At 43.2% G+C, this 16,813-nt stretch overlaps 1 protein-coding gene across 1 annotated transcript in view; it reads right to left on the bottom strand.

The window, feature by feature from the left end:
• The window catches only part of DOCK4 (dedicator of cytokinesis 4), an 826,344-nt gene that overhangs the window by 229,188 nt on the left and 580,343 nt on the right, over positions 1 to 16,813 (bottom strand). The window contains exon 39 of the mRNA XM_070755516.1: positions 4,351 to 4,455. Coding sequence (XP_070611617.1) covers positions 4,351 to 4,455 — 105 coding nt within the window. The remainder of the gene's footprint in view (positions 1 to 4,350; positions 4,456 to 16,813) is intronic.

Below are 16,813 nucleotides of genomic sequence, written 5' to 3'. Positions count from 1 at the left end.
ATTAAAGAAATAGAGATAGATACAAACACATGGGCAGATCATAATCCCTTAGTGATATACTGGAAAAGACATTAGAAACAAATTAATTGGCAGATGAATAGAAATATTATAAGAGACCCACAATATAGGGAATGGATAGAAAAATAATTATAATTTTTTTTTCAAAATTAATAAAAATTCAGAAACATCCCTACAAAATTTATGGGATACCGCAAAGGCATATATTAGAGGTCTAACAATTTCCTATACTGCAAAGAAAAATAAAGAAAAAAACATACAATATGAACAATTAGAAAAGGAATTAAAGGAATTAGAAGTAGTATCATAACATAACTCAGAAGATCAAAAGATAAAAAGAAAAATTCAATTAGTTAAGCATAAAATAAAGCTTACAGAACAAGATCAAATAACTGAAAAAATTAAAAGAGCCAAACAGGAATACTTTGAACACGCTAATAAGCCAGGACAATGGCTAGCCTTCAAAATAAGAAAACACAGACAATCAAAAATAATAAAGAAACTAGTAGACGATAAAGGTATGATAAAATTTAAAACTGGGGAAAAATCAAAAATAATGCAGGAATTTTACAAGGAGTTATATAAAAAAGAAGTAATAAAAGAAGAGATTTCCGAATATTTGAACTCCTCAGACTTACCTCGGTTATCAGAAAAACAACAGAAAAGGTTAAATAGCCCATTCACTATGATTGAATTACAGACAATTTTTAAAAAACAAAAAAATTACAAAGCCACCGATCTGGATGCCATACCGGCAGAATGGTATAAAATAGAAAGTAATGTAATAATGATGAATATGTTAGAAATTTTTAATTGGATTATAATGGAGGGTAAAATTCCCAAATCCTGGTCGGAGGCATTAATAACATTAATACATAAAACAGGTTCAGATAAAGACAAGATACAAAATTATAGACCTATATCTTCATTAAATGTGGATTATAAAATTTTCACCTCTATTTATGCATCAAGATTTTAAAAGATTTTAGATAAATGATATATGAAGATCAGAATTGTTTTTTACCAGACAGACAAATAAAAAATAATTTAAGAACGATTATTAATACTTTAGAATTTTATAAACAACATCCACGAAGACAGATGTCATTAATATTTTTAGATGCAAAAAAAGGCTTTGACAATGTAGACTGGACATTTATTAAAATGCAATTAAATAAAAGGAGATTTGGAACAAAATTTGTAAATGTAATAGACGCAATATATTCAAACCAAACAGCAAAAATTATATGGAATAATGAACAACCTGAAAAGTTTGAGATTTTTAAAGGTGTAAGACAGGGTTGTCCTCTCTCACCCTTACTGTTTATATTAACTTTGGAAGCTTTGCTGATAAGGATAAGGACAAATGATAAAATTAAAGGATTAACTATAGGAAAAGAAACCTATAAAGTACAAGCTTTTGCCGATGATGTGGCTTTTATAGTCGAAAATCCTATAACATCAATTCCTAATTTAATAGAAATGATAGAAGATTACGGCGAAGTAGCAGGCTTAAAAATAAACAGAAACAAGACACAATTATTAGTTTAAAATATGACAGAAACACAAATAAGACAATTAGAATATGTCACAGATATGAAGATAGTTAAGAAAGTGAAATATCTAGGAATTTGGATTACAGCCAAAATTATCTCTTTAAAAATGATAACCATATGAAACTTATTGGCGAAATAAAAAAAGATTTAGAAATATGGAATAATTTACAACTAACCTTCATGGGGAGAATCTCAACTATTAAGATGAACATACTGCCTAAGGTATTGTTTTTATTCCAGGTGATACCCATAAACCCAGAAGGGAAGTTTTTTAAAGAGCTGACAAAGATAGTTAGGAAATTCTTATGGCAAGGGAAAAAGGTGAGAATAAAATTAAGTGCTTTAGAAGATATAAAAGAAAGAGGAGGTTTTGCATTACCTAATTGGAAGCTATATTATCAGGCTGCAGCCCTATCCTGGATTAAAGATTGGATAACTTTAGAAAATAGAAGAATATTAAACTTGGAAGGCTATGATCTTATGCTTGGCTGGCATGCCTTCATTTGGCTGGCATGCCTTCATTTGGTATGATAAAGATAAAACGCATTCCTATTTTAAAAAACATACAATGAGAAAATCTCTATTAGAGGTTTGGAAAGACATAAAGAAAGATCACTTCTTATCTATTCCAGATTGAATCTCTCCAATAGAAGCAATTTGCCACCCTAACCTAATGCAAGAACGGAAGATACCAAAATACAAAGAATTAATAGATGATCAAATGGAATTAAAATCAAGACAAAAATTACAAGAAGAGGGACTATCAATTGATTCGTGGCAATATGCACAGATACAATCTAGGCATCAAAGAGATACTAAAATATATACATTTAGGAAGAGTAAAAATTACTTAGGTAATTTGTTAATTACAAATAAGAGAAAACTAATAGGGAAAGCATATAAATATATGATAGCATACAAAAATATAGACCAGACTTTGAAAGATAATATGATAAGTTGGTGTAAAAATGTAGGAAAAGAAATTGACTTAGAAACCTGGGGAAAAAGTCTGGACATATGTTGTGGTTAGCTCTGGCCCAGCTCCTGCCCCAAGGATGGTGGATGTGGGGGAGACATCCACATGCTGCAGGCCTGTTTCGCCCCCGGTGGAATCTGATGGTGAAGGCTCCTCTGACCAAGAAGACATGAGTGACAGGGAGGAGGAGAGTGTGGCAGACAGCTCAGAAGGAGATCAATTATCTAGCTCCTCCTTGGATTCAGAACAAGAGTTAATGATACAGCCATGCATGCGGAGAGCGATGCATAGGGAACAACAACTGACAGATTATTATCAAAGAAAATGAGGCCACCTGTGGTTGGGTGGGGCTGTGGTAATTAGTGAGGCTGCTATAAATAGCAGCCTGTGGGTTTGGCCATTGTGGAGGATTATCTGATCGTTGTGTTTCATGACTGCTTTGCTGACCTTGATCTTTGTGTGCTGATTTTTCCCTGCTTTGAAACTAACCCAGAGCAAAGTGTGTTTCACTTTGTGAAAGAAGAAGGACTGTGAATTGCCTCACAGCTGCAAGTTAAGTATCACAGAACTGATAAGGGACTTGTACAAATTACCAATTTGTTTGGAAACAAGTGCTCTTTGCTGTACAAAAAGAGTGCTCTGTTTATTTGCATTTTCGGTATAAAGAACATTGTTTTGAATTTTCAAATGTGTGTGTGTCTGAAATTGTATCTGTGCATTTTTGGGAGGATTCTACCAGAGAGCTCGACAGAACAGACATATAACTGGAAAATAACTAAATCAGTTTCCCTAAAAAAAAAATCAGATCAAGATGTTTTATAGGTGGCACTTACCACCCAATAGAATTGCCAAGATGTTCTCTAATATGTCTCCAAACTGTTGGAAATGTAAAAGAGAAATAGGTTCCTACTATCACCAGTGGTGGACGTGCCACAAAGCTAAATTATATTGGAATAAAATAGAAAGGTGGATAAAAGAAATCACCCTACAGGAGATAAAGAAAACTCCAGAATTTTTTTTATTAGGTATAACAAACCCAAAATATAAATAAGACATTTTTTATTTAATAACCCACATCTTGACAGCGGCTAGGATACAAAACTGGAAGGGTGAAGACCTCCCCAAGGAGGATGAAGTTATAAGGAAAATTATAGATTGTGCTGAAATGGATATGATGACGAGGCGGTTAAATAATCAAGAAGAATCTGACTTTTATAATATTTGGGAAAAGATTTATCTATGGCTAAATGGAAAAACAAACAAACAAACAAACAAATATTAAATGATTTCAAAATAAAGTAAAATGTATAAAAATTGCTTATCCTTTTATGATTATTATTATTCATGGTTGAATTATATAAAAACAAAAATTTCTTCTTTTCATTCTAACTACTGTATTGATTTTACAAACTTTAGCGTATTCCTTTTCTGTATTAGAAAGACTTCTACAATGAGCGGGGCAATTGTAGCCCCAGTATATGTTAAATGTCTGTCCGTCCTGTTTGTTTTTTATGATAATCAATAAAAATATTTTTTTTAAAAAGGAAAATAGTTCCTAGACATCTTTTTATTATTCATTAAAAGACTGCATGAAACAGAATTAATATTGATAAAGAGCAACATAAAGCAGAATACTATAAGTAATAGAATACTAGAAGACAGATGAAAATTTCAAAGTATGTTTAAACGAGACATAATTTTATTAAAGTGCTATACATACTGTAGTCTTAATCTGTAAAATAGTATTGGCCTAACATTGTCATGCATATTAACTTTTATATTTAAAAAATCCATACTCACCCGTAAGAAAAATGGAAACTTCTTCCCATAAAATCCAACTCTGAAAAACTCAGGCTCCAAACGTTGCTGATCCATAATTTTATCATATAAAGAAGCTTCCATCAACTGTGTGGATTTAGATAAATAAACAAATGAGAAGGAAGGACATTTTGTGTACTTTTTGTGTACACAAAAACAAGAGAAAAACAAGAAATATCATTCAATTGTGATCTCCTATAGATCTCAAAAAATGATTTCAACTCAATGGCTATATAAAAATAGTACTAGAGAGAGTTTTGGATTGATCAAAAGAAGTATTTATTTATTATTTATTTATTTATTAGATCTCTATGCCGCCCTTCTCCATAGACACAGGGCGGCTCACAGCAAAATAGATACAAAAATACAATGTATAAAAAATCTAATATAAAACAATACTAAAACCCAATACTTAAAACCAGTCATCCACATTCATCCCATATACATTGGCCGGAGGTAGGCATAACCCTCAACGGCCCGATGTCTGCTGGTAAAGATGAGTTTTTAAGGCCTCTTGGAAGGCCAGCAGCATGGGGGGTGGTATGAATCCCAGGAGGGAGTTGATTCCAGAGGGCCGGGATCGCCACGGAGAAGGCTCATCCCCTAGGCCCCATCAGGCAGCATTGCCTGTTAGATGGGACCTGGAGAAGGCCAACTCTGTGGGACCTAACCAGACGTTGAGATACTTGAGGCAGAAGGCAGTCTTATAAGTAAACTGGTCCTAAGCCATGTAGGGCTTTATAAATCATAACCAACACTTTGAATTGCATTTGGAGACTAATCAGCAGCCAATGCAGTCAATGCAGCTTGTGGAGTATTGACGAGACATGGGCATATCTTGGAAGCCTCATGACAACTCACATGGCTGCATTTTGTACTACCTGCAGTGGTGGGACATTCTTCAAATGTCCCCATGTCTCCAAAAGCCCCATGTAGAGAGCATTGCAGTAATTGAACCTTGAGGGCACGAATGACTGTGAGAAGAGACTCCCTGACCAAATAGGGCTGCAACTGGTGCACCAGGCAAACCTATGCAAATGTCTCCCTCACCACAGCCAAAAGATAGTGTTCTAAGCTCAGCTATGAGTCAAGGAGAATGCCCAAGTTGCAGACCCTCTCTGAGGGGAGCAAAAGCTCCCCCCCCCCGAGTAGTGAACAGACAGATGGGATTGTCCTTGGGAGGCAAAACTCACAGCCACTCCATCTTGATAGTATTGAGCTTGAGCCTATTAACACCCATGCAAACCCTAACAGCCTCCAGACATTGGCATATCACTTCCACTGCTTCACTGAGTTGACACTGGGTGGAGAAGTACAGTTGGGTGTCATCTGCATACTGATGGTAACTCACCCCCTGTTGTCGGAAGATCTTACCCAGCAGTTTCACATAGATATTAAATAGCAGGGGAGAGAGGACCAACCCCTGAGGAATCCCACAGTGGAAGGACCTAGGAGTCAACCTCTGGCCTCCTGCCAACACCGACTGCGTCCGATCAGAGAGGTAGGAGACAAACCACTGCAAAACAGTGCCTTGGACTCTCAACGCCTCCAGCCAGTGTAGAAGGATACCATGGTTGATGGTATTGAAAGCCGCTGAGAAGTTAAAAAGCACCAGGATAGAGGAATATCCATATCCTGGGCCTGCCAGAGATCATCTGTCAGTGCAACCAAAGCAGTTTCCATGCTGTAGCTGGGCCTGAAACCAGACTGCTGAGGGTCAAGATAACCGGCTTCATCCAAGGACCATAGGAGTTGGAGTGACACCACATTCTCATCAACTTTTGCTTTTGCTAGAAAGGGAAGGTTGGAGACAGGATGATAGTTATTTAAAATAGGCTTCTTGAGGAGGGGGCACACAACTGCCTCCTTTAAGGGAGCTGGAAAGAACCCTACGCTCAGAGAAGCATTGACAATCACCTGGATTCAGCCTCATGTCACATCCCTGCTGGCTCAAACCAGCCAGGAGAGGCATTGGTCCAATAAATGGTGGTGGAGCTCACAGCGCCCATGGCCTTGTCCACTTGATCAGATGTCACTAGGTCAAACTCCTCCCTAACAACAGGACTAAAATGAGTCCCTGTCATCTTGACTGACTTGTCAGTTGACACTGCATTCTGTCTAGATCTGAGTGATTGTATCTGTGAAAAACTCATTAAAATCCTCAGCACTACAGTGCAAGTGTTCATCACCCCTCCTTATATTAAGGAGGGAGCGAGTCACCATAAACAGGGCGACTGGGTGAGATTCTACTGATGCAATCAAGATGGAATGATACGTGCATCTTGCTGCCTTGAGCGCCACTAAATAAGTCTTAATGTAAGAACTTAATAGTGTTCAGTCGGATCCAGATTTACTGTCCCTTCGTTTTTTATAAACTTTATTAATTTTCAATTTAAAAAGACATACAAACTTACAAACATTTAAACACATATTAGGGGTTACAATTACCCCTCTTTTCTTGAAGTCAATTTTTAATACAGAAAAAAGGATAAAATCTTAAATCTTTAAATCAAACTAACATTCTAATTGAAAAGAAGAACTATTGTTTACGTATTCTAATAGACATAAAGTTAAATTGATAAAATAGAAAAGCCAACAACACTAAAAACAGCAAAAAATATCAACATTTAATTATATTCATACTGTTCTCGTTACCTTATTTTCAACTTTATTCTTATCTATCCATGTATAAACTTTATCCCAAATAATATAAAAGTCAGATTCTTCTTGATCATTCAGCCTTCTCGTCATCATATCCATCTCTGCACAATCCAGAATTTTTAAAACTACCTCCTCTTTTTTGGGGATATCTTCCCCTTTCCAATTTTGTGCATAAACTATCCTAGCGGCTGTTAAAATATGTACATCCAGAAAAAAAATATCTTTTTTATATTTCTGTTTAGCTATGCCTAGGAGATAAAATTCAGAGGATTTTTCTATTTCATATAATGTAATCTCTTTTATCATTTTTTCTATCATTCTCCAATATGTCCGGACTTTATTACATGTCCACCATTGATGATAATAAGAACCTATTTAACTTTTGCATTTCCAACAATTTGGGGAGGTATTTGGATACATCTTAGCAATTCTATTCGGTGGGAGATGCCATTGATAAAACATTTTAATTTGGTTTTCTTTTAAAGAAACTGAGTTTGTCATCTTCCAATTTGTTATCCAAACTTTCTCGCAAGTCTCTAGATCAAACTCTTTACCGAAATTTTTACACCAAGTAATCATGTTGTCTGTGAGAGTTAAATCTATATTTTTATGTTCTATCATATATTTATATGCTTTCCCAATTAATTTCTTTGAATTTGTAATCAATAAACTACTCAAAAAGTTTTTACTCTTGTTAAATATATATACTTTGCTATCTTTTTGAAACCTCGACTGTATCTGTATATATTGCCACCAATCTATTTTAAATCCTTCCTCTTGAAGTTTATCTCTTGTTTTTAAATTCATTTGTTCATCAAGTAATTGTTTATACTTTGGTATTTTCCTATCCGATATGAGATTAGGATGGGATATCGCCTCTAGTGGGGATATCCAGTCTGGTACATTTAAGAAGTGATCTTTCTTAATATCTTTCCATACTTCTAATAAATACTTTCTTATTGTATGTCTTTTAAAATATGAATGTGTTTTTTCTTTGTCATACCAGAGGAAAGTGTGCCATCCAAGCATCAGATCGTGCCCTTCCAGAGTTAATATTCTTCTATTTTCTAAAGTTATCCACTCCTTAATCCAAGATAGTGCAGCTGTTTTATAGTAAAAATTTCCAATTAGGTAGAGCAAATCCACCCCTTTCTTTAATATCTTCTAAGATACTTAACTTTATTCTCGCCTTCTTGCCCTGCCACAAGAATTTTTTAACAATTGTTGTTAAGTCTTTAAAAAATTTCCCCCCTGGATTTATAGGTATTACTTGAAACAGAAACAATATCTTTGGTAGAACATTCATCTTAATAGTTGCTATTCTTCCCAGGAAAGATATTTTCAGATTATTCCATATTTCTAAATCTTTTTTAATTTCTTCAATTGCTTTGATATAATTATCATTTTTTAATGATATGGTTTTCGCTGTGATCCATATTCCTAAATACTTTACTTTTTTAACTATCTTCATATCTGAAATAATTTCTAATCTTCTTTCCTGCATTTTTGTCATATTTTTAACTATAAGTTGTGTCTTACTTTTGTTAATTTTTAAACCAGCTATCTTACCATATTCTTCTATTGTAGCTATCCAAATTGGTAATGTCGTCAATGGATTTTCAATTATAAAAGTCATATCATCGGCGTATGCTTGTGTTTTATATGATTCTTTCCCAATGGTTATTCCTTGTATTTTATTATTTGCCCTAATCTTAATTAGTAATACTTCGAGGGATAAAATAAACAATAAAGGTGAGATCAGACATCCTTGTCTAACTCCTTTAAAAATTTCTAATTTTTCCAATTGTTCATTATTTAGTATGATTTTGTTGTCTGTTTAGAATATATGGCGTCAATCAAGTTCACAAATTTAGTACCAAATCTCATTTGGTTCAGTTGCATTTTAATAAATATCCAGTCCACGTTATGAAACGCTTTTTTAGCATCTAAAAACATCAGGGACATTTGTTTCTCCGGGTGTTGCTCATAATATTCCAATGAATTGATAACCATTCTAAGATTATTTTTAATTTTCCTGCCCAGTAAGAATCCATTTTGGTCCTGATGTATTATCTCTTCCAAAATCTTTTTTAATCTTTCTGCATAAATTGAAGTAAATATTTTATAGTCTACATTTAATAATGATATAGGTCTATAATTTTGAATTTTATCTTTATCTGTCCCATCCTTATGAATTAACGTTATTAACGAATCAGACCATGATTTTGGTATTTTACCATCCATAACAATCTCATTAAAAATTTCCAACATATTATTTATTATTACAGTGATCCCCCGCTCGTTGTGAGGGTTCCGTTCCAGGACCCCCCGCAACGAGCGGGTTTTCGCGAAGTAGCGCTGCGGAAGTAAAAACACCATCTGCGCATGTGCAGATGGTGTTTTTAACTTCTGCAGCGCTAGCGAGGAGCCGAAGATTGGGGGGTGGCGCGGCCGCCGACATGGGGGGCTCGCTAGCACCCCCCCGAACCCCCAACCCGGGTTTGGGGGGGTGCTAGCAAGCCCCCCATGTCGGCGGGGATGTTTTAAAACACCCGCACGGCTTTCCAATGAGTCCCGAAGACAAACGCGGAAGTTTGCCGTTTGTCTTCGGGACTCATTGGAAAGCTCCGATCGTTTTAAAACAGTTGCGCCGTTCTCCGCTGACTCCTGGCGAACTTCCCCGCTTTAGGAGTCAGCGGAGAACGGCGCGCCTGCTTGGCTTCCCTCGCCAGCGCAGCCAACGTGCGCTACGATCTTCCGGGCGAGCCAGGCTCAGTGACGGAAGGCAGCCGCTTGGCCCGGGATGCTGGGCCGAGAGGAGCCGGGCTTGATCCGCTGAGCCTGGCTGGCCCGGAAGATCGTAGCGCGCGTTGGCTGCAGCGGCGAGGGAAGCCAAGCCGGCAGCAATGTCGCCGCCGCTGCAGCCAACGCACGCTACGATCTTCCGGGCCAGCCAGGCTCAGCGGATCAAGCCCGGCTCCTCTCGGCCCAGCATCCCGGGCCAAGCGGCTGCCTTCCGTCACTGAGCCTGGCTCGCCCGGAAGATCGTAGCGCACGTTGGCTGCAGCGGCGGCGACATTGCTGCCGGCTTGGCTTCCCTCGCCGCTGCAGCCAACGCGCGCTACGATCTTCCGGGCGAGCCAGGCTCAGTCACGGAAGGCAGCTGCTTGGCCCGGGATGCTGGGCCGAAAGGAGCCGGGCTTGAAGATCGCAGCGCGCGTTGGCTGCGGTGGCGAGGGCTTGCGATGGAGGGTGGAGGAAGCGGCCATGGGAGGGCGAGCTGCCTCAGGGAGGAGGATCGGGCAGGACCAGGTGGGGGCTGGAATTTCTCCGCTGGGAAGAAGCGGCCAGGGCAAAGGGCGGGCGAGCGGCGAAGGGCGGGCCAGCGGGTGCTGGGGAGGGCTTCTCGCCCTCCCGCCAGCAAGAGGGGGAGCGAACGGCGTGGGCGGGCGAAGGGCGGGCGAGCGGCAGCGAGGAGTTTGCGTGGGCGGTGGGGAAACTCCTCGCTGATGCCAGCAAGAGGGGGAAGACCCAGGGAAGCTGCCCAGCAGCTGATCTGCCGAGCGCCATCTACGCATGCGTGCCCATAGAAAAAAGGGCACGCATGCGTAGATGGTATTTTGACTTCCGGGTTCAAAATTCGCAAATTACCCTGTTCGCAATGGTTGGGGACGCAATAACCGGGGGATCACTGTACATCGCTTTCTATTTTATACCATTCCACCAGAATAGCATCCGGCCCTGTAGCTTTACTGTCCCTTCAATGCCCCTCAAGACATCTCTTCTGGCATTTCATGTACTTGAGTTCCTTTCTATACCAAGGAGATCTCTTGGGTCTACTGCCACAGAGAGGTCAAAAAGGCGCAATCCAGTCAAGAGCCCCCACAGCAGCCATATTCCAGGCTGTTACCAGGGACTCCACTGAATTGTGTATAAGCAAATCTAGTATTTTCCCAAGCATCCTCTGAAAGTCCTCTGGCTCCATTAGGCATCTGTGGTGGAACTACCTCATCAGTTCTGCCTCCCTGTGGGGGAAGATTGAAGCCCTAAAATCAAGCCATTGCAGAAAATGTTGTGACCATGACAAAGGCAGGATGTCTAAGCCCCTTAAATTCAGATCATTGCTCAACTGCTCCAAGTGGGCACTCAACGAGAGAAAACTTCTCCTTTTTTTCTCTTCTCCTGTGAGTTGCCACCGGCTTGTTTTGTTTTATTTAACTGGAGGGACCAGCTTAGAAGCGGCCCCAATGCCGTGCATTGGCGCTCCAACTCCAGCGGTCCTTGGAAGAAGCCGATTATCTAGGTCCTCAGCAGTCTGCGTTCAGGCCGGGCTACAGCATGGAAACTGCTTTGGTCGCATTGATGGATGATCTCTGGCGGGCCCGGGACAGGGACTTGTCCTCTGTCCTGGTGCTTCTCGACCTCTCAGCGGCTTTCGATACCATCAACCATGGTATCCTTCTGCGCCAGCTGGAGAGGTTGGGAGTGGGAGGCACTGTTCTTCAGTGGTTCTCTTCCTACCTCTCCGGTCGGTCGCAGTCGGTTTTAGTGGGGGGGTCAGAGGTCGACCTATAGGTCTCTCCCTTGTGGGGTGCCTCAGGGGTCGGTCCTCTCCCCCTGCTATTTAATATCTAAATGAAACCGCTGGGTGAGATCATCCAAGGGCATGGGGTGAGGTATCATCAATATGCCGATGATACCCAGCTATACACCGCCACCCAATGTCCAGTCAACGAAGCAGTGGAAGTGATGTGCCGGTGCCTGGAGGCTATTGGGATCTGGATGGGTGTCAACAAACTCAAACTCAACCCAGACAAGACGGAGTGGCTGTGGGTCTTGCCTCCCAAGAAGGACAATTCCATCTGTCCGTCCATTACCCTGGGGGGAGTACTATTGACCCCCTCAGAGAGGGTCCACAACTTGGGCGTCCTCCTTGATCCACAGCTGACATTGGAACATCATCTTTCGGCTGTGGCGAGGAGGGCGTTTGCCCAGGTTTGCCTGGTGCACCAGTTGCGGCCCTATTTGGACAGGGAGTCATTGCTCAGAGTCACTCATGCCCTCATCACCTCAAGGTTCGATTACTGCAACACTCTCTACATGGGGCTACCTTTGAAAAGTGTTCGGAAACTTCAGATCGTGCAGAATGCGGCCACAAGAGCCATCATGGGGCTTCCTAGATTCGCCCACATTTCTGCAACACTCCGCGGCCTGCACTGGCTGCCGATCGGTTTCCGGTCACAATTCAAAGTGTTGGTTATGACCTATAAATACATCTTAATACATTTTATTCTTAGCTATTTTTATATTTTTACATTTCTATCTGTTTTAATGTTTAACTAATTGCATTTTTTACATATTTATTAGTGTTTTAAAGTGTTATTTTTAGTATTGGGGGTTCTAAATTTAAATGGATGACTGGGACAGAATTACCTGTGTGCATGAGTTGAATGGCTGGTATGATTGGGATGACTGGGGTGGGAGGGGCTACGGTGTGGATGAGATGAATGGTAAGAGTATGAATGGTAGATTTGGCCCACCTGACGCTCAAGAGGCGGGAGGATATGGGGCACCGATCTCTGGGGTGGCAGAGGGTCGGAATATTCCTGTGTTGCTGGGGAGAGGCAGATATGGCGGGGGCCACAGAGTTATCCGTTCCAGGGGAACGAGGGACCATTGCTTAATAACGATCCCTTGTTCTGGCTCTGTGAGCCCAATCTTGGGTACTGGTGATGAGTGTAACTCTGGCCCTGGGCTCAGATTGCTGCTGCTTAATGCCAGGTCGGTGGTAAACAAAGCTCTCCTCATCCGGGATCTGATCCTGGATGAGGAGGCCGACCTGGCATGTATTACTGAAACCTGGCTGGGCCCAGAGGGAGGTGTTCCTCTCTCTGAAATTTGCCCAGCTGGGTTTCAGATATGGCATCAACCTCGACCCCAGGGAAGGGGGGGAGGAGTGGCTATTATAGCCAGGGAGAGCCTTTGCCTACGTGGACTCATTGCTCCGGAAATTGCGGGTTGCGAGTCACTCTTGATGAAGTTGGACTTAGGGGTTCAGGTACCTGCCTCCCAGCTGCGTGTCAAAAGCTCTGCCTGTGCTACTCGAGGAGGTAGCCGGGTTGGCGGTGGAGTTCCCCAGACTTATTGTCTTGGGGGACTTCAACCTGCCGTCACTCGGCGAAACCTCTGGGTTGGCACAGGAGTTCATGGCCACCATGACAGCCATGGACCTGACTCAAGTAGTACGGGGTCCAACTCATGAGGGGGGGCACGCACCTAACATGGTATTCCTTTCCGAGCAATTGAGTAATGGTTTGAGACTAAGGGGCTTAGAAGCAGTGCCTTTGTCATGGTCAGACCATTTTCTACTACGGCTTGACTTCCTGGCTCCAATCCTTCCCCGCAGGGAGGCGGAACCAATGAAGATGTTCCGCCCCAGATGCTTGATGGACCCAGAGGGCTTTCAGACGGTGCTTGGGGTTATTCCAGAGGCACTCGTCCACAGTTCGGCGGAGTCTCTTGCGGAGGCCTGGAATACGGCTGCTGCGGAGGCTCTCGACCGGATTGCGCCTTTGCGACCTCTCCGTGGCGCTAGATCCCGTAGAGCCCCATGGTTCAACGAGGAGCTCCGGGAGTTGAAACGCCAAAAGAGACGTCTAGAGAAGCGATGGAGGAAGAGTAGGTCTGAATTTGACCGAACACTTGTAAGAGCTTTTATTAAGACTTACAAAGTGGCGCTCAAGGCGGCAAGATGTGCGTACCATGCCGCCTTGGTTGCATCAGCGGAATCCCGCCCGGCCGCTCTGTTTAGGGTGACCCGCTCCCTTCTTAACCAGGGGGGAGTTGGGGAGCCCTTACAGAGTAGTGCCGAGGAGTTTAACACGTTTTTCGCTGATAAAGTCGCTCAGATCCGGGCCGACCTCGACTCCAATTGTAAAACAGAGTCGACTGACAATGAGTCAGTCGAGGTGACTGGGGCACGTACTTGTCCACCTGTCTGGGAAGAGTTTGATCTGGTGACACCTGATGAAGTGGACAAGGCCATTGGAGCTGTGAGTTCCGCCACCTGTTTACTGGATCCGTGTCCCTCCTGGTTGGTCTCGGCCGGCAGGGAGGTGACACGGAGCTGGGCCCAGGAGATTACCAACGCTTCCTTGGGGAGGGGAGTTTTTCCAACACTCTATAAAGAAGCGCTTGTGCGCCCCCTCCTCAAGAAGCCTTCCCTGGACCCAGCCGTACTCAACAACTATCGTCCAGTCTCCAACCTTCCCTTTATGGGGAAGGTTGTCGAGAAGGTGGTGGCACTCCAGCTCCTGCGGTCCTTGGAAGAAGCCGATTATCTAGGTCCCCAGCAGTCGGGCTTCAGGCCCGGTTACAGCACGGAAACCGCTTTGGTCGCGTTGATGGATGATCTCTGGCGGGCCCGGACAGGGGTTTATCCTCTGTCCTGGTGCTCCTCGATCTCTCAGCGGCTTTCGATACCATCATGGTATCCTTCTGCACTGGTTGGAGGGGTTGGGGGTGGGAGGCACTGTGCTTCAGTGGTTCTCCTCCTATCTCTCTGGCCGGTCGCAGTCGGTGTTAGTGGGGGGTCAGAGGTCGACTCCGAGGTCTCTCCCTTGTGGGGTGCCTCAGGGGTCGGTCCTCTCCCCCTTGCTATTTAACATCTACATGAAACCGCTGGGTGAGATCATCCAAGGACATGGGGTGAGGTATCATCAATATGCCGATGATACCCAGCTTTACATCTCCACCCCATGCCCAGTCAACGAAGCGGCGGAAGTGATGTGCCGGTGCCTGGAGGCTGTTGGGGCTTGGATGGGTGTCAACAGACTCAAGCTCAACCCGGATAAGACGGAGTGGCTGTGGGTTTTGCCTCCCAAGGACAATCCCATCTGTCCGTCCATTACCCTGGGGGGGGAATTATTGACCCCTTCAGAGAGGGTCCGCAACTTGGGCGTCCTCCTCGATCCACAGCTCACATTAGAGAACCATCTTTCAGCTGTGGCAAGGGGGGCGTTTGCCCAGGTTCGCCTGGTGCACCAGTTGCGGCCCTATCTGGACCGGGGCTCGCTGCTCACAGTCACTCATGCCCTCATCACCTCGAGGTTCGACTACTGTAATGCTCTCTACATTGGGCTACCTTTGAAAAGTGTTCGGAAACTTCAGATCGTGCAGAATGCAGCTGCGAGAGCAGTCATGGGCTTACCCAGGTATGCTCATGTTTCACCATCACTCCGCAGTCTGCATTGGCTGCCGATCAGTTTCCGGTCACAATTCAAAGTGTTGGTTATGACCTTTAAAGCTCTTCATGGCATCGGACCAGAATATCTCCGAGACCGCCTTCTGCCGCACGAATCCCAGCGACCGATTAGGTTCCACAGAGTGGGCCTCCTCCGGGTCCCGTCAACTAAACAATGTCGGTTGGCGGGCCCCAGGGGGAGAGCCTTCTCTGTGGCGGCACCGACTCTCTGGAACCAACTCCCCCCGGAGATCAGAACTGCCCCTACTCTTCCTGCCTTCCGTAAACTCCTCAAAACCCACCTTTGCCGTCAGGCATGGGGAAACTAAACATCTCCCCTTGGGCACGTTGAATTTATACATGGTATGCTTGTGTGTGTGTATGTTAGTATAGGGGTTTTTTGTAAAATTTTTGAAATATTTTAATTAATTGGATTATGTATTGGATTGTTTTTTCACTTGTTGTGAGCCGCCCCGAGTCTTCGGAGAGGGGCGGCATACAAATCCAAATAATAAATAAATAAATAAAATAAAATAAATAAATATAAAGCCCTACATGGCATTGGGCCAGAATACATCCGGAACCGCCTTCTACCGCATGAATCCCAGCGGCCGATAAGGTCCCACAGAGTTGGCCTTCTCTGGGTCCCATCGACCAAACAATGTCGTTTGGCGGGCCCCAGGGGAAGAGCCTTCTCTGTGGTGGCCCTGGCCCTCTGGAATCAACTCCCCCCAGAGATTAGAATGGCCCCCACCCTCCTTGTCTTTCGCAAATTACTCAAGACCCACCTTTGTTGCCAGGCATGGGAGAGTTAGGATATTCCTTCCCCATGGCCATTACAAGTTATGTATGATATGTTTGTGTGTATGTTTGGTTTTTATAATAAGGGTTTTTAGTTGTTTTATTAAATTGGATTGTTACATGTTGTTTTTTATCATTGTTGTTAGCCGCCCCGAGTCTGCGTAGAGGGGCGACATACAAATCCAATTAATAATAATAATAATAATAATAATAATAATAATAATAATAATAATAATAATAATCACCTCCCTGTGTCGGCACCAGTCTCGACTGTCCCTTTCCTCTCTCCATCACTCAGCCTTCCCCTTTTCTTTCTCTATATTTTTTGTTGAAGGCCTTGCAGCGAGGACAGAGCAGGGGCACCTGCCCCCCCTTTTTCCCCCTTTGCCGCCGCCAGTGCCATGTTGACACAACCACTACCGCAGCCTTCCCCTCAACCTGCTGCGCCTTCCTCGGGGCCCACAATGCCGCCACCTCTGGCCACTTCCCACAAAGCCAACCCACCCACAGCCAGCCTTCCTCCCTTTCTCTCTCCCTCCCTTTTTCTTTCTCCCGTTTCCTTCCCCCCTCTCTTTTTTTGGCCTACCTTTATTTATTTATTTATTTATTTATTTATCCATCCATGCAGGTCATCAAGTCCAACCCCCTGCCTGAGCAGGCATCTTAAAACACCCCAGCCAAGTGGCAGTCCAATCTCCTGTTGAAAGTGTCCAGAGTTGGGGAGTTCACAACCTCCGCAGG

The sequence above is a fragment of the Erythrolamprus reginae genome, chromosome 6 (assembly GCF_031021105.1).
Source record: "Erythrolamprus reginae isolate rEryReg1 chromosome 6, rEryReg1.hap1, whole genome shotgun sequence".
NCBI classification, from domain to species: domain Eukaryota; kingdom Metazoa; phylum Chordata; class Lepidosauria; order Squamata; family Dipsadidae; genus Erythrolamprus; species Erythrolamprus reginae.
This window is presented reverse-complemented; position numbering and strand designations above follow the sequence as displayed.